Here is a 22,182-nt window from a genome sequence, read left to right on the forward strand (position 1 = left end):
GAGGCCTGTGTGATGCCTGCAGGGCAGCCTGGCTTTTCTGGCGCCTCTGGTTGAACACCACCTAGGAAGGGTCCCTTGATTTTCCACCAACTGGTCAGCATGGCCTTCCATTCCAGAACCTGGCACTGCATCCTGCAACTGTCGCCTGCAGGTCCGGCTCCCCCAGATGGAGCCCTCCCTGAGGGCAGGTACCAGGTGGGCCCGCTTCAGACCCACGGCACCTGGCAGTACCTATATGCACACCACTCCAGGGATGCGGGTGACAAGGTGAGGGCCGGGAACTGGGTTGATGGGAGAGATTTGTAGTGGTCTAGCAGCCCTGTGTATCACTCTTCTATTGTGGAAAATGAAGGAGGCTTGTTATTTCTTTCATCACAAAGGCAGGATACCTGCCTGAAGAGCATCAGTGCTCCCCAGGGAGAACTGAGAGGCCCCCTCCTACTTTCTTTTGTGTGTGTGTGTGAGACAGAGTCTCACTCTGTCGCCCAGGCTGCAATGCAGTGGCGCGATCTCGGCTCACTACAACCTCTGCCTCCCAGATTCAAACAATTCTCATGCCTCAGCCTCCCGAGTAGTTGGGAGTACAGGCACCTGCCACCATGCACGGCTATTTTTTGTATTTTTAGTAGAGACAGGGTTTCGCCGTGTTGGACAGGCTGGTCTCAAACTCCTGACCTCAGGTGCTCCGCCTGCCTCGGCCTCCCAAAGTGCTGGGATTACAGGCATGAGCCACCGCTCCTGGCCTTGGTCCTTCCTACTTTCATTCCTTGTGGGCTCCTGTGGAACCATTTCTTCTGCACCCTCCAGATCCTGCCTTCCTCCCCGCATCTGGCTTTGTTTTACAAAACTGGTCATTCTGTGCCCATTCTCCCATTGCCTGTTTCTTCCTCTTAACAACGTGTCGCTGCCGTTGCTCTGTGGCAGGACTGCCCAAGCTACCTTATCTTTTTGGCGGCCGCGGACTGTTCCAGAATCCCGATGTCCCATGGCGTATTTTCCTATTCCTCTACAGATGGACATTTGTCTCCAATGAGTTCATCATTATAAATATTGCTGCCATGGACATCCTGGGGCAGCCTCGGGCCCCTCTGCAGGTGTTTCTGAAGGAAAGATTCCTGGGAGGGAACTCACAAAGGGTTGTATATTCTAAATGGGCACTGGGGCCAGTGCTGTAATCCCAGAACTTTAGGAGGCTGACGTGGGAGGATACCTTGAGGCCAGGAGTTGAGACCAGCCTGGGCAACACAGTAAAACCCCACCTCTACAAAAAATTAAAAAAAAGTTAGCCGGGCATGGTGGTGCACACCTGTAGTTCCAGCTCCTCGAGAGACTGAGGCAGGAGGCTCACTTGCACCCCAGGGGATCGAGGCTGCAGTGAGGTGTGACCATGCCACTGCACCCCAGCTTGGGCAACAGAGTGAGACTTCATCTCCAATAAACAAACCGACAGGCACTTGGGGTCCATCTTTTATTTCTGTCTTAGAGACCACGGTTGTGATTTAAATGACCTCCACGCTCTGGTAGTCCCTGCCTCTCTGGTTTCCGACAGCTTTAACATGAGACCCCAAGATGAGGAAATCAATGTCTGAGGTCAGAACAATCCAGGACCAGCCACGTCCCATGGACTGCACCTCCTCTGCCGGAATTCGAGCCTGCTCACGCTTCCCATAGCCCACCGAGCTGAGATGGGCCCCATGTGCCTGCCTACCTGCCTGCCTCTAGCCGCTGGGGGCATGGTGGGGTGGCTGCTCCCTGCCTCCAAGGCTGTCCCCCAAGCTCTGTGGCCACTGGAAGACAGCTGGGAGTGAGGCCCAGGCTGACGGCCTTGGAGAAGCCTCATCTGCCGCATTCGTGGAGATGCTCAGGCCTCAGCTGGTTTGCGGGGAGTTAAAGACGGCAGAGGTATAGGGCAGGGGTGGGCAGATGAAGGGGCCGCGAGGGTCCTTGGGGGGGCCAGGAAGGAAGGGAGCTGCTGGGAGCCAGAGCCCAAGCCTCTCCTCTGCGTCAGCTTTCCTATTTCACGCAGCTGCTCCCCGCCTAGGGAATTCTCCGCGAGCTTGCGGGAAACGGGAAACGCAGCAGGGCCGGCCCTGCATCTGCAGCTTCTTACTCTCTTCCTCAGCTCCCGCCCCCAGGGCCCAGCCTTCAGTGCCTCAGGCTGGCGAGGGCCGCCCCCCTCAAGGCTGGTACGCTCGCCTAATCCCATGTCACCCCTTTCCTTAGGTTACTTATCCCTGTGGAGACTGTGCTGCCTCTTAACCAAGTCAGGGAGCGCTTCTATTTTATCCCAAATAAACACTTCATCACTGTGAAATCCCAGAAACAATGGGAATGGGCAGCGGGGCTAAAGTGCAGCCAGGGGTGCGGGAGGGAAGGAACTGGGAGCGGGTGTCGGCGTGGAGGGCGGACTGCAGAGCTGCTGTGGGGACAGCCACTCAGGGATGACGTCCACACTTAGAAGAGGGCCAGTATGACTCCCAGGAACACGTGGAGCCTATGGAGGTCTGCAGAGCAGGGGCAAGCCCCAGCCTGTATGTACTTGTTATGTGACATTGGGCAGGTCACTGAGGCTCTCTGGGCCCCTCATTTTCCTCATCTGCCAGATCGTGGAGGTCTTTTAAATCATTTTCCTCACCTGTAAAGATCAGAATAGCTCCCACATTTGGGACTGAATGAAATGGTATCTAAAGTTCTTAGGTGGGCCAGGCGTGGTGGCTCACACCTGTAATCCCAGCACTTTGGGAGGCTGAGGTGGGCGGATCACCTGAGGTCAGGAGTTCAAGACCAGCTGGACAATATGGTGAAACCCCGTCTCTACTAAAAATACAAAAATTAGCCGGGTGAGGTGGTGCAGGCCTGTAATCCCAGCTACTCGGGAGGCTGAGGCAGGAGAATCACGTGAACCCAGGAGGCGGAGGTTGCAGTGAGCTGAGATCACACCACTGCACTCCAGCCTGGGCGACAGAGCGAGACTCCGTCTCAAAAATAAATAAAAAAATAAAAATAAATAAATGAAGTCCTTAGGCGGGTGAAAGGCACACAGTAGGCGCTCAGGAATAACAGCTGTGGTGGTTTTTAATAGCTCAGACAGATGGAAATAGTTTGGTATGATGGGGAAGCATGGGTGGAGTACTACTAGCAGCCGCATATAGAGCCCTTAAAAAATGACTCCTACAAACCACCACTGCACTAGCCACACTCCTCCAACCCGGCCCTGCCAAACAAAACTAAACAAAACAAACTAAAGCCTTTGAAAAATCCCCTTGGCTCTTTGGGCCGCTGATTTCCACCTGGTCTGTCCCAGGAGCTGTATCTTTCACAGTGGTCTTTGCCGGGACCCTCTGTAACCAGTGGAATTATGCTGCCGCCACCAGCGCCACCGAGAACCCGAGGTGGGGAGGGGATTTGCAGACTGCGCCAGGTGCAGCCTGGCTTTGGAAACAAGGGCCGCATTCCTTGAATTCTCGCTGGGAGACCCGCCCAGCTTGGCCTGACCCAAACTGGTGCCTGCATCGCTTCTGGGCACGCGCAACTGAGCTCCCAGCACCACCTGGGGGAAGAGGGGGGCAGTCCCTGGGGACACCCTGGCCTGGAGTGGGGTGGAGGGTGGAGCAGGCAGGCAGTCATAGGGACTTTTAAGCAAGTTTAACATAGGTTTAAATCCCAACAAGAGGCGGAAGCGAACATGCCACGATTCATTCATTGTGAGGGTCTTTATTGAGCACCTGCCATGCGTCCCTCCTGGCAGGCACCGAGGTGGACAGGGTGTCCCTCTCTCATGAGCCCACAGTAGCGAGGGAGGTGGACAAGGGAGCGGCCCCTGGTGAGGGCCAGGATGCTGGCAAGGATGGAGGGGCCTTAAGGAAGGGACAACCCAGGTGATCAACCATCCGGATTTCTTTGGGATTGAGGGGCTGCCAGGGGCAAGGACTCCGGTTCTGGAACTGGGGCTGTGCCAGTCAAAGTGGAGTGTTGTCACTGGAGACAGGGGCAATCTAGAGGGGTCACCTTAGAGGGTGGCCAGGGGAGCGGATGTGATGAATGGAGAACGAGGCTGGTGGGAAGGAGAACGGAGTGGAAGGAGAGAATTTGACACAAAGAAGAAACCACACAGTCCGTGTCAACAACAAGATGGGCTCCTCCGTCTACCCTGCTCTTTCTGTACCAGGAAGCTAAGGCCGGGGGAAGAAGAGAAGGACAGTGGTACAGTGAGGACTGGAAGTGGCTTTCTGGATACCTGGGCTGAGCGTGGAGAATCAGCATAAAGCTGTCAGGTAAAGGCCCTGATGGGCCCCTGGGGAGATCCCGGGGATGGGGGATGGTGACATGAATCCCCCAACTGGCTGCCCTGGCATAGTTACCAGGGGAAAAGGAATTCAGCCTAAAATTCCACTGACCTGGCTGGCAGGGAGCCATAGGATCTCCAGGCAGCAGCAACAGCTCCCTGCACGGTGGCCAGGTTGAGGGGGCCCACCAGCCTGGAAATCTGCTCAGCAGCTCCGGGAAACCCTGGGTCCTGGGCACTCCCCCGTCCCTCGGCTTCCTCCACCCTCCCAAATCAACTGCCATTGGAATCTGCTGCCCCCCAAAGCTCTGGGCTGGCCATGAAGGGCCCAGTGCTCCCAGGCTTCCTGCCGGTGGCCCTCCCTCTCAGAGTTCGGCAGTCCACTGTCCCCGAGGAAACACTAGTCACTAGGTGACAACACGGTTCTTCGAAAGCCCCAAGTCCTAAAACAGGCTGGTGTTCTGCATTTCACCCTGCTGCAACCTCAGAGCCGTGCCGCCTGCTCCTGATCCCAGAGGTGCCGTCTCTGAAGAGGCCACCCCTGGAAGCACTGAGAGTAGACTGGCGGGTGTGCGGGTCCTGCCTAGAGCCAGGGCTCACTTCCCTGGTTGTGGCCACTAGCTGTGGGTCCTTGGGCAGCTTCTCAACCTCTCTGAGCCTTGGTTTCCTCACTGTAAAAAGGAGATAATAAAGGCATCATGTCACAGGCTTGTTGGGAGGGTGCAAGGAGGTACCAAATGTAACAAACTGAATACAGAGTTGGGTACACAAGTGCTCCTCAGTGCTACATGTCACCCCCACCCTCCTGGGCCAAGTGCCCAGAGTGCTGTGATGAGGGTCAGACTCAACTCAGCCAGACCCAGGGGACACTGACCCAGGAATTACAATGGAAGATGTTTTCACTGTGGAGGAGCTGGGGGCCGGAAGACTTGCCAGGTTTAGGGAGGCCCAAGTGGACACTGGCTGGTCAGGGGTGCCCTGGGGAGGAGAGACTGGTGGAGGGACCTAGGCCAGTGGGGAGGGTGGCCAGCAGGCCTGGACTGTTGGGCTGATCAGAGATCCTTGAGTGCAGGTGGGGAGAAACCTTCTAGAAATGTTTGTTTATTTATTTATTTATGAGACAGAGTCTCGCTCTGTTGCCAGGCTGGAGTGCAGTGGTGCAATCTCAGCTCACTGCAACCTCCACCTCCTGGGTTCAAGCGATTCTCCTGCCTCAGCCTCCCGAGTAGCTGGGACAACAGGCACCCGTCACCATGCCTGGTTAATTGTTTGGTATTTTCAGTAGAGATGGGGTTTCGCCATGTTGACCAGAATGGTCTTGATCTCTTGTTCTTGTGATCTGCCTGCCTTGGCTTCTCAAAGTGCTGGGATTACAGGCGTGAGCCACTATGCCTGGCCAAAATGTTGTATTTATAAAAATTGTTTAGAGAAGGCTGGGCGTGATGGCTCACGCCTGTAATCCCAGCACTTTGGAGGCCAAGGCGGGTGGATCACCTGAGGTTAGGAGTTTGAAACCAGCCTGACCAACATGGTGAAACCCCATCTCTACTGAAAATACAAAATTAGCTGGGCGTGGTGGCGCATGCCTGTAATCCCAGCTACTCGGGAGGCTGAGGCAGGAGAATTGCTTGAACTCGGGAGGTGAAGGTTGTGGTGATCACCCCATTGCACTCCAGCCTGGGCAACAAGAGCAAACTCCGTCTCAAAAAAAAAAAAAAAAAAGAGAAAATCCTGTAACCCCATTCAGCAATTTTTGCAATCCACCCCTGCAGTCATAGCTAAAATTCTGAAACCATATAATGCCGGCAAGGAAGAGAATTTAACAAAGGCAAGTAATTTGCTTTACTAAGTTTTAAATCCTCCTATATCCTACCAAACTGTTGTCAGGCTCAGGAAAAACTATCGCAGGTGAAAATAGAAGAGAAAATAAGAATCACAGAAGAGGAACAAACACGATGGAGATTTTCAGAACATTAACTAGGCTTTGGCCACCAGGAGTGACTTAGTAAATGGAACTGTTTCTCTGAACAATTTTTTTTTTTTTTTTTTGTGACGGAGTTTTGCTCTTGTTGCCCAGGCTGAAGTGCAATGGCGGGATCTCGGCTCACTGCAACCTCTTTCCTGGGTTCCAGCGATTCTCCTTGCCTCAGCCTCAGGTGATCCTGACCTCAGGTGATCCACTCGCCTCAGCCTCCCAAAGTGCTGGGATTACAGGCGTGAGCCGCCGGGCCCGGCCGGATTTTCTCATTTTTACTAGAAGGCTCTATCTCCTGGGGGTGGGGTGGGGTGGGGTGGTGAGACCAATTCACCTGTAAGTGGAAGCTGGGAACTTGGTTTGAGTTCTGAGAGTTCTGGGGTCTAGCCTCTTATCTTGCTTTGCCTGGAGGGCTGAAGGACTGGAAATACTTCTGTTTTGGGGCTGGAACTAGGACTGCAGTTTGGGAGGCAGTGCTAGGTTGGAAGAAGAGGCGGGGTCTGGTAAGCACTTTAGCCAAATTGAGCAATGGGAATTAGGGAATTGAGGGCAGTGGGAAGCTGGTTCCTAGTTTTAAACTGGGGAGTGACAGATCAGAGCTGGATTTTTAGGAGTTTCTCTGTCTGGAGGTTTAGAAAAGACCCAGGTGGGAGGTAGGGCTGGGGTGGGGAGGGAGAGAAGTGGACGATCTGAGAGCTGAGGCGGGGTGGAGGGAGAGCAGCGTGTCACGGGCTCGGGATTCCGGCCCAGGCGGCCAGGTGGACGGAGATAGAGATGCGCTTCTTCATCCGAACTGGGTTTGCTAACCTGTGACTGTCACTACTCCATGCTCCATGGCACCTGGCCCAAGGGATCAGGCCTCTTGGGCACACAGATCCATATGGCGCCCTGAAGGACCAGACAGGGACCTTGCCTTCTCTGTGTCCTTCCTGGGAAGGGGACTCCAGACCAACTGCCAGTCTTCCGGTTCCACCTCTCTGACAACCGCTCACCTCACCCTCCTTGGCATTTTTATTTCAAATGCTCTATCCCTTTGTTTGCATGGGTTCCCGTGTCATATTCTGTGTTCCCATTTTTAATTGGAGAATAAGGGACTATGTTATTCTACCCACTGGCCTAGCTGAGGGGATAGGGAGGCCGTGCCTACCTCCAAAGCTCTAAGAAGTGAAGCAGGCGGAGAGAATGTGCAGTCGTTGAGGCCAGAGGACCGGGCCTCAGCTTCTCCTCAAGCCCCTGAGTCCTCCTCTGGAGACCACCCCCTTGTACCTGGAGGTGAAAATGCCCGCCCAGGAGGGAAGGGCTGGCCCCCGGAGAGCCCGCAGCGAAGTGAGTTTGCGCACTGCGGAGCGGGCGCGGGTGACTCCAGAGCGGCTCTGCCAGTCCGCGGGGCTGGCGGGGAGCAGGTTCGTGCACCGCGGGCTCTGTGCATGCAGAGGCGGGAAGAGCCCCCAGCCCGGCAGCCGGCCCCGCGGGAAGGCGCAGCCCGGGCTTCCGAACCCTGTGAACTGGCAGGTTCCTGGTCTTCCAAATGGGCAGGAATCGTCCTGCCCGCCCGGGGTGGGAGGCCACATGGGGGCACTGCGCCCGGGCGCGGCTCCAGGTGCTTTTCAAATGCCCACTGCCGCTCTCATCCGTACCAGCGATGATCAAGAACGGGCCTGGTCGCCCGGGGAGGTGCCCCGGCCCGAATCGACTCCGGAGACAACGCCGGGCGACGCCACCTGCGCAGGTCTCAGAGGGCCGCTTGTGTCTGTGTGCAGGGCGTGCTGTCTGTGGAAACGCGAGGGCACACTAGCACTTTCCTGTATGTATTATTATACTTCAGTTTTTAGGAAGTGCATTAGAAGGGCCTGTACCAGTCAAATTCGGGGATTAAAGCTTTTAAGCGGGAAGCGCGCGCCCCATGCTGTCCCTTTAAAGCGTTGGGCCGGCCCGAGGCATTCTGGCCGCTGCCGCTGCCCGTAGCGCTCCTCGGAGAGGCCGGCTTTGTGCGCTCGCCCCTCCCCCCGGGCACCGCCCCCTCCCCTCGCGCACGCGCACTGCGCCCCCGCCGCCTGGCGCCCGCCCGAGCTGCCGCCTTGTCGAGCTGAGTCCGCGCTCCCGCCCAGGCGGCGGCCGACGCGACGCCCCGAGCGCCCGGCCCCGCCGCCGCGGCCCGGCAGGTAAGCGGGGAGCCGCCCGGCCCGGGGAACACAAGGCGGGCAGCGGGGCGGCGCCAGGAGCTGCCAAACCGCACCCGGCCGCCGCACGTGTTCCCCGCCGGGCTTCGGGCCAGGCCCAGCCCCGGGCGCTGCTCCCGCTGCAGCGGCCCCGCCCGGGACCCCCGGCTCGGCCCCTCGGTGGGCGGCCGCGCGCGCAGTTCCCTCCACCCGGTCCGCCCCCACTCGCGCCCCCACGTCCGCCTCCCTGGCGGGCCGCTGACAAGGCCAGAGCGCAGGCACTGGGGCCTCTTTCCCGCAGGCAGCGTGCCCGGCCTCACATCGCCCCTCTCCCTCCACTGCCCCTTCAGGGAAGGACCCCAGAGCCACCAAGCCACTCAGTCCCTGGACGTGGTGCGCTTCCCCTCGTAGAAACGCCCCCAGCCCGCTCCCGCCGCTCACCCCAACCCGAGGCAGCCAGGCTGCAGCTCGCTAGGTGGGGTCCTGGGGTGCGGGTCCTCGGTCCTGAACGGTAGGCCCACCGTGCCTCCTCGCGCGGTGCCGCAGACCTGTCCTGGCCGGTCTGCGAGAGCCATTTTGAGCGGTTACGTTCCCGGACCAAACTGAGGTCGGCCTGTTACATCGCTAACGACACTCCCTGCTGTCTCGCTTGCAAGTTTCCACTCACCCAGGTCCGTTTACCCATCTTCTCAAATGCTAGTTTAATCTGTGACCTGGGCAGGTGCTGTGCTAGCCGGTGGGGAAGACAGGTAAGCGAAGGACCCAGGCGGGGAGCCTGTCCAGGATCTGAGATAGGGAGAGCCAGGTTCCCACCTCTGTTGGGCCGGCCACTTGGCTGGTGTTTAAGATGCAGATTAATTCCTATCTGTGAACACAGTATGCTCTTCAGACTGCATGTCACAGGCAGATTCCTGGGCTCCACCTCAGGGACTGAGGGACTCAGGAATCGGCCTGCGGCATGCAGTCCAGGAGGGCATACTGAGGTTTGGTTGCTAGGCTTCAGGTGGTCGGGCTTACCTGGATGAAAAGCAGTGGCTGCTAGGAGCCAGGCAGCACCTGGTCTAGGGGCCAACTCTTCATCACCGTGCCTGTAACCTTGGCCCCCTCTTTCCTCAAGATCAAGTCTCCAACCTTCCTGTTCCCTCAAAATGATTGTTCCACAGAGACACCTGGCTGTTCGTGAAAATGCCAAGCCTTGGCCCGGCGCGGTGGCTCACGCCTGTAATCCTAGCACTTTGGGAGGCTGAGGCGGGCGGATTGCCTGAACTCAGGAGTTCGAGACTAGCCTGGGCAACATGGCGAAACTCCGTCTCTACTAAAAATACAAAAAATTAGCCAGGCATAGTGGTACGTGCCTGTAATCCCGGCTAAACTGGAGGCTGAGGCACAAGAATTACTTGAACCCGGAAGGTGGAGGTTGTAGTGAGCCAGATCGTGCACCTGGACTCTTTGGACTGTGTCTCAAAAAAAAAAAAACAACAAACGCCAAGCCTAGACCCCACCGACGTAGAAACTTGGTGGGTGTGTTGGGTCAAGAAATTTCATTCCCCCCATCCCCCAATGGAGTTTCACTCTTTGGCCCAGGCTGGAGTGCAGTGGCGCAATCTTGGTTCTGCCTTCCGATTTCAAGTGATTCTCCTGCCTAAGCCTCCCGCGTAGCTGGGATTACAGGGACCGGCCGCCACACCCGGCTAATTTCTGTATTTTTAGTAGGGACGGGGTTTCTCCATATTGGTCAGGCTGGCCTTGAACTTCCTGACCTCCTGATCCGCCGCCTCAGCCTCCCCAAGTGCTGAGATTACAGGCGTCAGCCACTGTGCCCAGCCATCATATTCTTAAAAGTCAAGTTAAGGTTGTTTTGTTTGTTTCTTTTACATGTTCATGTTTTTTGAGCCCAAAGGGTGGGGCAGGATGGGCTTGAGCTGGGAGGGGCTGGGCACCTTTTTTGTAAGACCGCCTATCTGTTGTTCCTCCCCTGAGGGTGTTTCCAGGCATCTAGACTCTCCTAGGTGAGTTGATGCTGACAGGAGCTGTTCGGCCTTCTGAGCTGCCTGTTTTGCCTTCTGTTCCTCTGGTGTTTCGTTTGGGTAGGGCATGGCCACACTTCACTCAGCTCTTGCCCTGGCCTGGCTATCTCATGCTAGGACCTTTGCAGTGGACTTTGCAGCTTTTTGCTTGGATTTCCTTAGTTACTCTTTCTCCCTGTATTTGTCCAGCCTGCCAAGGAAAAGGCAGCAGTTGGGTTAAATTGGCATGGCCAGGTTGCACTAATGACAAGCACCACGTAGCTGGCATTTACCGAGGACCGGTTTTGTACTGGCACTTTGTCCCCTGGGCAGCGCTACATGGCCTGCCCCTCCCCTCCCCATCTCTTGTCCTGTGCTCGGCCCTAGATGCAGCGTGATCCATCTTTGCGCAGGGAATCTTTGCTGCAGGTGAAATGGAGCGGTGGCCACACCTGTTCTCTGCAAAGTGGGTGTTGTAGTTTCTCTGCCTTCCTCTTGGATGAAGACTTTGAGACATGCTTTTTAATGCCTTCCATTTCACGTTAGTGTTACAATCAGCCTGTGCAAGATTTCAGTTCCAAGCTCCAAGCTAGAATTTACAGTGTGTAAACTCATTAGATTAATGGTAGTGCTAGCTTCCGGGATTCCGATGGCCAGTGGTATTTGCAAGCATGTCTCAGTGGCTTTCCCTTTTAATAATGCTGTCCCTCCTTTCTGAGTAACCTGTTGTGCTTTTATGAGATGTATTCAAGTAATGAATCTATTCCCATGGTAGAGGAAACTAGCTGCTTACTGTACAGATTTGGGGTAATTTTCATTGTCAAGGTGAAACCGATTGAACTGCAGTCTTTTTTCGTTCCCCTGCAGTGTGAGTCCTGCTCGTAGAATATCGTTGGTGTACTTGAGGCTGCTTTTCCAGAAGGCAGGATGTGGGAATTCCAGCAGGCAGAGCTGGCTCTGGCTTGCTCTCATCTCTGTGTTTTGTAGCTCCTCACTGAGCGCGCGAGCCCTGTGAGCTGTTAGCATGCTGGAAGGCAGCCTCGCGCCTGCAGCCTGTGCATGGAGGCACTGGAGCCCACCCATGAGGCGTAGACCACTGGGTGCCTGCACTTGTGTTTTCAAACATGGCTGTGAACGTGATTGCGTCACTTAGGGTGCATTTTAGGATTTGGATGTGCTCCCAAACTTCTACACCCTGAAGCTCAGTCTTCTGTCATTTGGCGTGTTAGCTTTCTGTCAGGAAACCTTTTGCTGTTCTTTTTTTAATGTGTCCAGGGCTCTTTGAAGAAAACTGCATTTTGTTTGCACAAACTGCTGCATTCCTACAGACTTCTGGATAACAAAATAAGAAGCATCCTTGAGGGTGGGGTCTTTCATTATGATGACAAAAGGGGAGAGCGCAGGGGTGTCAGCGGAGCAGCTGGAAAGTATTAGCAAGGACTTAGGGGAATTAATAGGGTCCTCAATTTGGAATGGTTTGTTTGCTACAGGGCTCAATATGGTAGTCAAATGTTTTTCTTTTTATCCTTTTTCTTGGAAATCAGTTTTTAAAAATATGGTTTGTTTCTTGGCCCCCTGTTCTGCATCTCGCCCAACAGACTACCTCTGTCACCGGGTCCCTCCATCCGTGTCTCCTGTGCGGCCAGCGTCAGAGCCATGGCGACGGAGGAGAAGAAGCCCGAGACCGAGGCCGCCAGAGCACAGCCGACCCCTTCGTCATCCGCCACTCAGAGCAAGGTGCGTGCCCAGGGACCCCTTGGACGCCTTCTGGGGGCAAATACGCTTAGAGATTCTCAGAAACATTTCAAGCTCATAAGCCTAGTCTTCCCTACTCAGTTAAATGTCACTGCTAATTTTTATTTACTGACCACATATCTAGCGAATGTTTGTTGCCTGCAGTGTCAGGGATCCCAAATCTGTCACCTGGAGGAGGGAGCCTTTTATCAAAAATACACATTCTTGGTCCTGATTGTAAGAGTCTCTGTAGGACCCAGAAAACATCTCTTTATATTTGCCCCAACCCTGGCTGCGATCCTGACGCACAGGCAGATCTGCAAGCCCTCCTGTAGACCTTTAGCAAAGGGAGCAGGGCTTCAGTGTTCGGGGTCGGGGGGGTGGGGCGCTGGACCAAGGCCAGAGCTGGTGGGGGCCACCTGTGCTGTAGCAGGATCAGAGGTGGGATTGAGGTGGGGGGATGAGCTGGTGGGGGCCTCCTGTGCTGTAGCAGGATCAGAGGTGGGATTGAGGTGGGGGGATGAGGTGGATTGAGGGGGGCCTCACGTTTCTGGCTCGGCTGGTGCTGTTGGTACTGAGTTTGGAGACTACAGAAGAAGAGGTCTTGTGGGGAAGTAGTGGGCTCAGATTCAGATGTGTTCCACTTGAAAGGTACTGTCCACATACACATAGAGATTGGTGGAAGGCACTGGGCATGTGGATTTGGAGCTCTAAAGATCTGAGCTGAAATTAAATGGTGGGAGTCAAAATCCAAACTGGTCACGGGTGGAACGCACAGTGGTGGTGACTTTTTGCTAACTGGTCTCTCCCGCAGCCTACACCTGTGAAGCCAAACTATGCTCTAAAGTTCACCCTTGCTGGCCACACCAAAGCAGTGTCCTCCGTGAAATTCAGCCCGAATGGAGAGTGGCTGGCAAGTTCATGTACGTAGCACTGAGGCCCTTAGCTGCTGGGAGAGGCGGTCTGAGCTGCAGACAAAAAACTGGCGAGGGGATGGCTTGCTTCCTCACCTACTGCTGGGGGGACGTAGCAGGCCGCTGGGGGGCCGTAACAGGCGGGTGTGTCTCCTCCTGGAACTGTGACCTCAATGCTGGTTGAAATTGCCCGTGGGGGCCAGGCGTGGTGGCTCATGCCTGTAATCTTAGCACTTTGGGAGGCGGAGGCAGGCGGATCACGAGGTCAGGAGTTCGAGAGCAGCCTGGCCAATATGGTGAAACCCTGTCTCTATTAAAAATACAAAAACAGATTAGCCGGGTGTGGTGGCACATGCCTGTAGTCCCAGCTACTCAGGAGGTTGAGGCAGGAGAATCGCTTGAACCTGGGAGGTAGAGGTTGCAGTGAGCTGAGATCATGCCACTGCACTCCAGCCTGGGTGACAGAGCCAGACACCATCTCAGAAAAACAAAAGAAGAAAGAAAAGAAATTGCCCGTGGACCCTGGGAGGGAGAGGAAGGGGACTGGTCCTCTCGGGCATGTGGCCGTGCTGAATGGGTTCTGAGCCATGTGGTTCATGCTGATCACCTGGGACTCATGGGAAAAGCTCAAAACTTTGGACTCTGGATGACTGGACAACTGTATCCTGCTCTTAGCCTCAGATCCTTTTGTTTTCTTTCAGCTGCTGATAAACTTATTAAAATTTGGGGCGCGTATGATGGGAAATTTGAGAAAACCATATCTGGTCACAAGCTGGTAGGTTTCAGCCCTGTGCAGTGAAGTCGACTGTTGAACAAGGTGGCTCTAGTGATCAAGGGGTCAGGGCTGCTTCGAGAGCTGTGGGTTCAGGTTTAAGTTTTCCCCATTTTTTTTTTTTTTTTAATAGTTATTTGCATCTTGAACTTTTAACCCAAATACATTTGACTTCCATGGAGGAGTGTCTGTGAGGCTGGCAGAGCTGCAGAAAGCCTGCTGTTTTCCTCCTGGGCCGTGTGTCTTTTGTAAGGTTAACTAGTGAGAAGATTTCCTGAGGGCAGTGGGGATGTTTGGGATTTTGACCTTTTGCCGATTGGTCCTATTTTGTCCTGTCAAGTTACTGACCCTGTTTTTTCTCCCCAAGGGAATATCCGATGTAGCCTGGTCGTCAGATTCTAACCTTCTTGTTTCTGCCTCAGATGACAAAACCTTGAAGATATGGGACGTGAGCTCGGTAAGTGACACTCAGTGCTTCTCTCCAGGGGAGACCGGCTGCAGGGCACGGGGCAGGTGTGGGGGAGTGAGTTGACTGCTCAGTAAGCAACACTCAGTGCTCCTCTCCAGGGAAGACCGGCTGCAGGGGCATGGGGCGGGGTCGGGTGGAGGAGGCCGAGTTGACTTCGGGGAACAGTAAGTCACTGGCGGGACATCAGGCGTGCTTTGAGCTGTCAGACATTGATAAGTGTGACCTGATGCTTATGTTTGGGGAAATAAGCACTGGAATAATACTAATAATACTCTGTTTTAGGGAAAGTGTCTGAAAACCCTGAAGGGACACAGTAATTATGTCTTTTGCTGTAACTTCAATCCCCAGTCCAACCTTATTGTCTCAGGATCTGTAAGTGTGGCTGGGTTGTCTTCCCTGGGGGAGGTGGTGTCGGATGTGGGAAGGCTGTTGAATTTGCTTATAGCTACTGTGGAGAAGGCAGGTGGGCCCTAAGTCCTTTCTGTGCTGTTTGTGGGGAGGATGGGCTGATAGCAGGTCTTAGGTTCCGGGGAGGTTTGTCCCCTCTCCTTCCTGTAAAATCACTGTCATCTCTTTTGTGTTCAGTTTGACGAAAGCGTGAGGATATGGGATGTGAAAACAGGGAAGTGCCTCAAGACTTTGCCAGCTCACTCGGATCCAGTCTCGGCCGTAAGTCCCTCTGACACAGGTGGGGTGGTGTCCGGCACTACGTTCCTCTGACATTGGACGTGGCCAGCTGTCTCCCTGAGGGGCGTAAGCCTGGACATGGCCTGTGCCTAGCTGATTCCTGCTGTCATGCCACAGTCTAGAGCAATCAGGTTGGAGGCTGGGACTTGAGAAACGAGTCCTGTGTGCAGTGGAGGGATGGCGAGGGGGTGGGGAGGTGTCAGTGGGGTTCCCTGTGATGAGCACCAAGGGGCCCTTTGTGCAGACTTGGGGGCAGTGGCCACAGGCGTTCAGGAGGTAGTGTACCCCGAACTGATGCACAGGACAGGAAGGGCGGCCAGGCTGGGAAGGGCACTGGGAGTGGTGGGAGCATAGGTGAAGTGTGAGTTTTGAGTGGAGTTAGCTTTGTTGGACGGGGTGGGTGGGGATGACCCAGTCCTGGTGGGAACCGTTGGAAGCTGGAGCTCTCTGGAGAACGGGCTTTGCACAGGAACACATCCTGCCATTTTGCTGTTGCCATGCCACTGTGCAAACCAAATGACCGAGAGGCCAGGCACGGTGGCTCACGCCTGTAATCCCAGCACTTTGGGAGGCCGAGGCTGGTGGATCACTTGAGGTCAGAAGTTTGAGACCAGCCTGGCCAACATGGTGAAACCCCGTCTCTATTAAAAATACAAAAATCAGCTGGACGTGGTGGTGTGTGCCTGTAATCCCAGCTCCTGAGGAGGCTGAGGCTGGAGAATCACTTGAACCTGGGAAGCGGAGGTTGCAGTGAGCCGAGATTGCACCACTGCCTGGGTGACAAGAACGAAACTCTGTCTTTTTTTTTTTTTTTTTTTGAGACAGAGTCTCGCTCTGTTGCCCAGGCTGGAGTGCAGTGTTGCGATCTCGGCTCACTGCAAGCTCCACCTCCCGGGTTCACGCCATTCTCCTGCCTCAGCCTCTCCGAGTAGTTGAGACTACAGGTGCCCGCCATCATGCCCAGCTAATTTTTTGTATTTTTAGTAGAGACGGGGTTTCACCGTGGTCTCGATCTCCTGACCTCGTGATCCTCCTGCCTCGGCCTCCCAAAATGCTGGAATTACAAGCGTGAGCCACTGCGCCCGGCCGAAACTCTGTCTTAAAAAAAAACAAAACACAAACCAAGAACAAATGGCCGAGAGTTAAACTACGCAGTATCATAAACCGCTCCATTTCACCAAGTGGCCAGAAGGTTCTTTTGTTAACAAAGTGCATGAGGTAGTTTCTCGGCCAAGCCTGCCCTTCGTTGAAAAGCAGAAGGAAGGGTGGTGCAGCGTTTGTCCCATGCTGCCCGCCCGTGTGCCTTTCACTTTGTGTCATCTTGGCAGTGAATGGGTTTAAGCATTTTTACCCTTGCAAGGCTTTGCCTGAGTGAGATGGCAGGCGAAGCCCTGATGCTGACCGGACGGATAGTATGTCAGGCCTGGGCGGGGCTGCGGGGTCTGAGCCCCGCACATAGCCGGGCCACAAGGCCCTCGCGGGCCCAGTGTCACCACTGTGGGGAGGCCGTTTGCTGTGGGGATGGCATCATGTGGCCCTGTGCTTGTGGCTGTGTGCTTGTGGGCCCAGCCCCTAGGTGCCAGTCTGCTGCCCTCCAGGACACCTTGGGTCACAGTCAGCAGAGCTGACCTTCAGATTGGGGCTGACAAATGAACACTTGTGAAGTAACCTGAGAAAGGGGTTCGCTGGTGGCCTTTGAGTTGGAAGAAAGAATTCTGTGAGCATCCTGGAGGCCAAAGATAGCGCAGGTGGGACTCGCGGGTGATAGGTAGGATTTTAAAAGTCTTTTTTTCCTACAAAAGTCACATTTGCTCATTAAAAAAACCAGGTCGGGTGCCATGGCTCCCACCTGTAATTCCAGCACTTTGGGCGGCTGAGGCAGGAGGATCCTATGAGACCAGGAGTTTGAGACCATCCTGGACAACATAGTGAGATCCTGTCTCTATACAAAAAGCAAAAAATTAGCCAGGCGTGGTGATGCGCACGTGGGGCCCCGGCTACTTGCGAGCGCAGAGTGGGAGGATTGCTTGGGCCCAGGAGTTTGAGGCTGCAGTGAGCAAGATGGTACCACTGCACTCCAGCCTGGGTGACAGAGTGAGACCCCATGTCTTAAAACAAAGAAACCACAAAGGTGAGCAAATGTAGGAAGTAGAAAATGAATTCCCTGAGCCACCCCTGGGGTCAGCTGCCGGGAGGTGGAGTCGGTCCCTCTGTGGTCTTCTGCTTTGCTTTTTTAGGTGCATACTTTCCAGGGTAGCTCACTCTTGTCCTTTAAATAACTGGTACCACACCACAGCTGCTGCTCCGTAGCTGTCTCCACTTCACAGCTGCTGCTCCATAGCTGTCTCCACTGCAGAGAGGTTTGTGGTTTTTTTTTTTTTTGTGACAGAATCTCACTCTGTTGCCCAGGCTGGAGTGCGGTGGTGCGATCTTGGCTCACTGCAAGCTCTGCTTCCTGGATTCAAGGGATTCTCCTGCCTCAGCCTCCCGAGTAGCTGGGATTACAGGTGCCCACTACCAAGACTGGCTAATTTTTGTATTTTTAGTAGAGACAGGGTTTCATCATGTTGGCCAGGCTGGTCTCAATCTCCTGACCTCAAGTGATCCGCCCGCCTGGTCCTCCCAAAGTGCTGGGATTATAGGCGTGAGCCACTGCGCCCGGCCTGGGGTACCTTTGATGTCTGCGCACATCTATGCCCTTGGATTGCTGGTGTGGGCCTGCTGTGTGAGCAAGGACTCTGCCAGTCACCTCTCAGTGAGTGCTTATGTGTAATTCTCACTTTGACAAAAAGGAGTGCAATGAGCATCCTGTTTGCATCTGTGGCAGTTTATGCGGGATGGCTTTGGAGGGGAAATGCAGTAGTCAGGATATGTGTTTAGCTTTTTGACAGGTACATTTTGGAGCTTTAGAGACTTCGAGGCATGTGGCCCCCTGCTCACTGCCTCCCATCCCTGTCCCCTCTCTGGCCAGGGTTTGCCCTCTCTGGCCAGGGCTCCTCAGCTGAGGGCCACTGCTGACCCCTGTCATCCACAGCCCTCGCGCCCTCCTTGCACCCGGGACCTGTGTTTTTCCTGCTCTGGAGCTTCTGCTACTGCTTGTCTGCCCAAGTTGACTCCACAGAGCGCTTGGAGTGCTCCTTGGCTAGGGGCCTTGCCATCCCCTGCTGGGTTCTGGCTGATTACCTTCTCTCTTTCTTTCTTTCTTTCTTTTTTTTTTTTTTTTAATATTTATTTATTTTGAGACAGAGTCTCGCTTTGTTGCCCAGGCTGGAGTGCAGTGGCGTGATCTCAGCTCACTGCAAGCTCCACCTCCCGGGTTCACGCCGTTCTCCTGCCTCAGCCTCCCGAGTAGCTGGGACTACAGGTGCCCTCCACCACGCCTGGCTAATTTTTTTTGTATTTTTAGTAGAGACGAGGTTTCACCGTGTTAGCCAGGATGGTCTCGATCTCCTGACCTCATAATCCGCCCACCTCGGCCTCCTGAAGTGCTGGGTCTTTTTTTTTTTTTTTTTTTTTTTTTGAGACAGGGTCGGTCTCTGTCGCCCAGGCTGGAATACAGTGGTGCGATCTTGGCTCACTGCAACCTCCGCCTCCTGGGTTAAAGTGATTCTCCTGCCTCAGCCCCCCGAGTAGCTGGGACTACAGGTTCATGCCACCACACCTGGTTAAGTTTTGTATTTTTTTTGTAGAGACAAGGTTTCACCATGTTGGCCAGGCTGGTCTCGAATTCCTGGCCTCAAATGATCCATCCACCTCGATTTCCTAAAGTGCTGGGATTACAGGCATAAGGCACCGCGCCCGGCCTCCCTTATCTACGGTTAACTTTTCTGGCAGCCTTCTGCTGGAGTGCAGTGGAGGGGCTGGACTGCCCCTTGCACCTGAATGTGGGTGGAATGGCAGAGCCGGGCCATGTTTGCCAGTGGGTAGTATTTGGATGTGGTTAAGAAGCTGAACAAAGCAAAGCATGGAGTTGGCCTTGTGAGTTTTGGGGACTTGTTTTGTCTTGTTACTGTTACATCCATGGTACTAGTCTCAATAAGAGACTGTTTTGCACATTTAAAGGTAGGGATGAATGTGGTTAGATGGATCACTGTGAGTTAGAAAAGTACTTTGAGAGGCTGCCGGCCAGATGGTTGCAGTTAAGCAGCTGGCACGGTGAGAGCACCCTGTCAGAGCAGAAACAGGTACTCACCCCTCTGTGTCTGCTGGAGAACATCTAGGGCTGCAGCACCCAGCATGCCCAGCATAAGAGGCTGCCAGCCGCATGATGGCCCAGAGCTCAGGGCTGTGTGAGGTACCTGCAGGTTTCATAGACCTGGCACAAAAAAAGAAAGTAAAGTGTCTTGTAATAACTTTTTGTGTTGATTGTGTTGAAATAATATTTTAGATACCTTGGGTTACATGTTACCAAAGTAATTTCACTTGTCTTTTAAGCTTTTCTAGTGTAGCTTCTAGAACAATTAAAATTACACGTGTGGCTGGCAGGCTCTTGCAGAGTCTAGCCTAGTGCTTCTCCGGGCGTGCAGCAGCAGGCAGCATGCCCCGGGGACCTGTTCGAAATTTATGTTCTTGGACTCCCCCACCTGGACTGGTCAAATCAGAAGCCCTGGGGATGGGGCCTAGCAGTCTCTGCCGTAGTAGCTCACAGGTGCCTTTGATGCATGTGGATTTGCCTTTGGGGACACATGGCAATGTCTGGAGACATTTTTGGTTGTCAGAGCTATAGGCATCTAGTGAGCAAAGGACAAGGTTGCCACTGCACAGGGGCAGTACCACCCTGTCCCCCCCCCGGAAGAGTCTGGTCTAAAATGTCAGTGGTGCCAAGGCTGGGAAACTGCTTCTACTAGAAAGTAGAAGCAGACAACCTCAGTCCCATCCCCGAATCATTAAACCACGGCTTCCTTGTGTGGCTTGATTTCACCCAGGAAATGTTTCAGCACCCATAGCCTGAGACAAGATAGTTTCCAAAGGTGCTGTTTGCTTGTGAGAAGGCTTATCCTTGGCTGGGTGCAGTGGCTCATGGCTGTACTCCCAGCACTTCGAAGACCAAGGTGGGAGGATCGTGTGAGCTCAGGAGTTCGAGACCAGCCTGGGCAAGATAGGGAGACCCTGTTTCTCTTATGAAGAAAAAAAAAAGGGGTGAGCGCGGTGCCTCACGCCTGTAATCCCGCAGTTTGGGAAGCCAAGGCGGGTGGATCACTTGAGGTCAGGAGTTCAAGACCAGGCTGGCCAACATGGTGAAACCCCGTCTCTACTAAAAAAAAAAAATATATATATATATATATAAAAATTAGCTGGGAGTGGTGGTGCGTGCCTGTAATCCCAGTTACTTGGGAGGCTGAGGCACGAGAATCGCTTGAACCTGGGAGGTGGAGGTTGCAGTGAGTTGAGATCGCACCCCAGCCTGAGTGACAGAGTGAGACTCTTTCTGAAAACAAACAAACAAACAAACATAACTCAATCTTTTTTTTTTTTTGAGATCAGGTAAGAAGCAGCCGTGTCCATGACTTGAAAGTAAGTTTTTGTCTGTTTTCCTTCTCCTTAATTCTTAGGTTCATTTTAATCGTGATGGATCCTTGATAGTTTCAAGTAGCTATGATGGTCTCTGGTAAGTGAAAACATTTTACTTCATTAAGCAATGAGTACTTAACTAAGGGCCAGCTCGTGCACCATTCCTGCATCTGGGGGTACAGCAGTGACAAAAAGACCCAAGTCCTTAATTTCCGAAGCTTCTCTTCTGGCCACGCTGCAGACATGTTAGCAGATACGCAGTGCAGTTTTGGGATCGGCAGCACAGATGGTGGGGCGGCATGCCTGGGAAGATGTCCTTGTTGTTAGGGTGGGTCACGGAGGGCCTCCTCCATCGGACTTCAGCTCCGTGTAGACGCTGATGTGTGCTGTTCACACGCTCGTGGAAAATGGGTATTTGGACCCCTTGAGGTGAAAGCTGTGCTGCTCCAGGAGGATGCTGAGTGGTGCCGTCTTGCCCAGTGAGGACGCGTCACCATCCCGGGCAGGTGAATGCGAGCAGATGGCAGCATAGAGAAGGGCAGGAGGAAGAATGACAGGGTCTCCTGCAGAAAGCCCACCTAGGTCTCAGCAGGCGTTTGTAGTGCTTGGACTTGGTAATCTGTGTCCAGCACTCCTCAGGAGACACAAGGGAAGTGGAGAAGTAGAGGTTAACTCAGCGAAATGTCTGATGGGAGCGAGTTGGGGGAGTGGAGTGTTTGGGTTGTGTTTTGGGTGTGGGACGGACACATCATAAGCTGTTCAGATTGGTCACTGGGGAGGAGGGGGATGGTGGCGGCCACTGGCGGAACTGAAGATCTTACTAGGACTTCCTGCAGGGAACCCTCAGGTGGACACGCACACTCGAATTCTGTCCTGCAGGGAACCCTCAGGTGGACACGCACACTCGAAATCTGTTTCCCAGCGTGACTCCCCAGTGACTGTTGGCGTGGGGATCCCCAGGGGGTCACAGTATGTAGTCGCCATGCATGACCCCCCATCGGTCTTGAGAAGACGGGTCTGGTGGGAGAGGGTTGTAGTTGAGTTGCACCCAACCACCGGCCTCCCATGGGCTTCACAGCACACACTTCCGGGCCATCGCCTCGCGAGCTTCAAGCTGCAGTTGCAGCACTGTGATGGCGTTTGGGGCTGAGGTCACTGGGATGTGCTGTGGCAAAAATGAGGTCATCTGGAGTCCCACATTGGCCAGCAGTCTCCACGGTTAAAGCCATCATTTACACTTGACCATTTACCAGCTTATTGTAAAAGATACAATTCAGGAACAGCCAGAGGGAAGGGGTGTACAGAGTGAGCTATGGGGGAGCATGGAGCTGCCAGGGCCTCTGGTGCCACCCTCCCGGCCCCTCTGTGTGTGTCACCAACAGGAAAGTGAGCACGGGACAGTCTCAGAGTTACTCATGGACCTGGCTCTAAGAACTTTCTAAAGAAATCAGAAAAAGTATACCAAGGAAATCAGGAGGGAAATGGGAAACAAATGAGAACATAGATGATAGAAGATGTCTTCTTTGATGAGGCTGGTAATGAAAACCTTTTAAGTCCCATAATGGAAAAAGCAAAATAAGCAAGATGAGAACTAGGAGGTGGGTGGAAGCACTGTAGGGGGAGGAAACGGGAGTCAGAAGGCTCCGTCCAGGCTGAGCAGTGCCTCGGCT

The 22,182-nt window shown here is 54.1% G+C and overlaps 2 protein-coding genes across 7 annotated transcripts in view; one reads left to right on the top strand and one right to left on the bottom strand.

Moving 5' to 3' along the window:
• Nucleotides 1-3,630: 3,630 nt before the first annotated feature.
• Nucleotides 3,631-22,182, top strand: part of WDR5 (WD repeat domain 5) — a 28,824-nt gene continuing 10,272 nt past the window's right edge. Inside the window, exons 1-9 of one of the 6 annotated variants that reach the window (XM_063650038.1) lie at nucleotides 3,631-3,878; nucleotides 4,169-4,274; nucleotides 12,024-12,162; nucleotides 12,974-13,082; nucleotides 13,775-13,848; nucleotides 14,213-14,302; nucleotides 14,597-14,686; nucleotides 14,900-14,983; nucleotides 20,554-20,609. In XM_063650038.1, coding sequence (XP_063506108.1) covers nucleotides 12,082-12,162; nucleotides 12,974-13,082; nucleotides 13,775-13,848; nucleotides 14,213-14,302; nucleotides 14,597-14,686; nucleotides 14,900-14,983; nucleotides 20,554-20,609 — 584 coding nt within the window. In that variant the 5' untranslated portion in view covers nucleotides 3,631-3,878; nucleotides 4,169-4,274; nucleotides 12,024-12,081. Of the gene's footprint in view, nucleotides 3,879-4,168; nucleotides 4,275-7,449; nucleotides 7,587-7,944; nucleotides 8,065-8,266; nucleotides 8,423-9,067; nucleotides 9,091-9,148; nucleotides 9,169-12,023; nucleotides 12,163-12,973; nucleotides 13,083-13,774; nucleotides 13,849-14,212; nucleotides 14,303-14,596; nucleotides 14,687-14,899; nucleotides 14,984-20,553; nucleotides 20,610-22,182 lie in introns of those variants that run through there. The other 5 variants (XM_063650039.1, XM_054500809.2, XM_054500808.2 and 2 more) reach the window with 5 other exon arrangements.
• Nucleotides 3,695-8,994, bottom strand: LOC134737944 (laforin-like). The gene is made up of 4 exons (XM_063650141.1): nucleotides 8,941-8,994; nucleotides 8,161-8,763; nucleotides 7,408-8,051; nucleotides 3,695-4,956 (listed from the first exon to the last, which is right to left on the bottom strand). The coding sequence occupies exons 1-4, from the start codon at nucleotides 8,992-8,994 to the stop codon at nucleotides 4,929-4,931; spliced, it is 1,329 nt and encodes a 442-aa protein (XP_063506211.1). The 3' UTR covers nucleotides 3,695-4,928.

Source organism: Pongo pygmaeus, chromosome 13, assembly GCF_028885625.2.
Source record: "Pongo pygmaeus isolate AG05252 chromosome 13, NHGRI_mPonPyg2-v2.0_pri, whole genome shotgun sequence".
NCBI classification, from domain to species: Eukaryota; Metazoa; Chordata; class Mammalia; order Primates; family Hominidae; genus Pongo; species Pongo pygmaeus.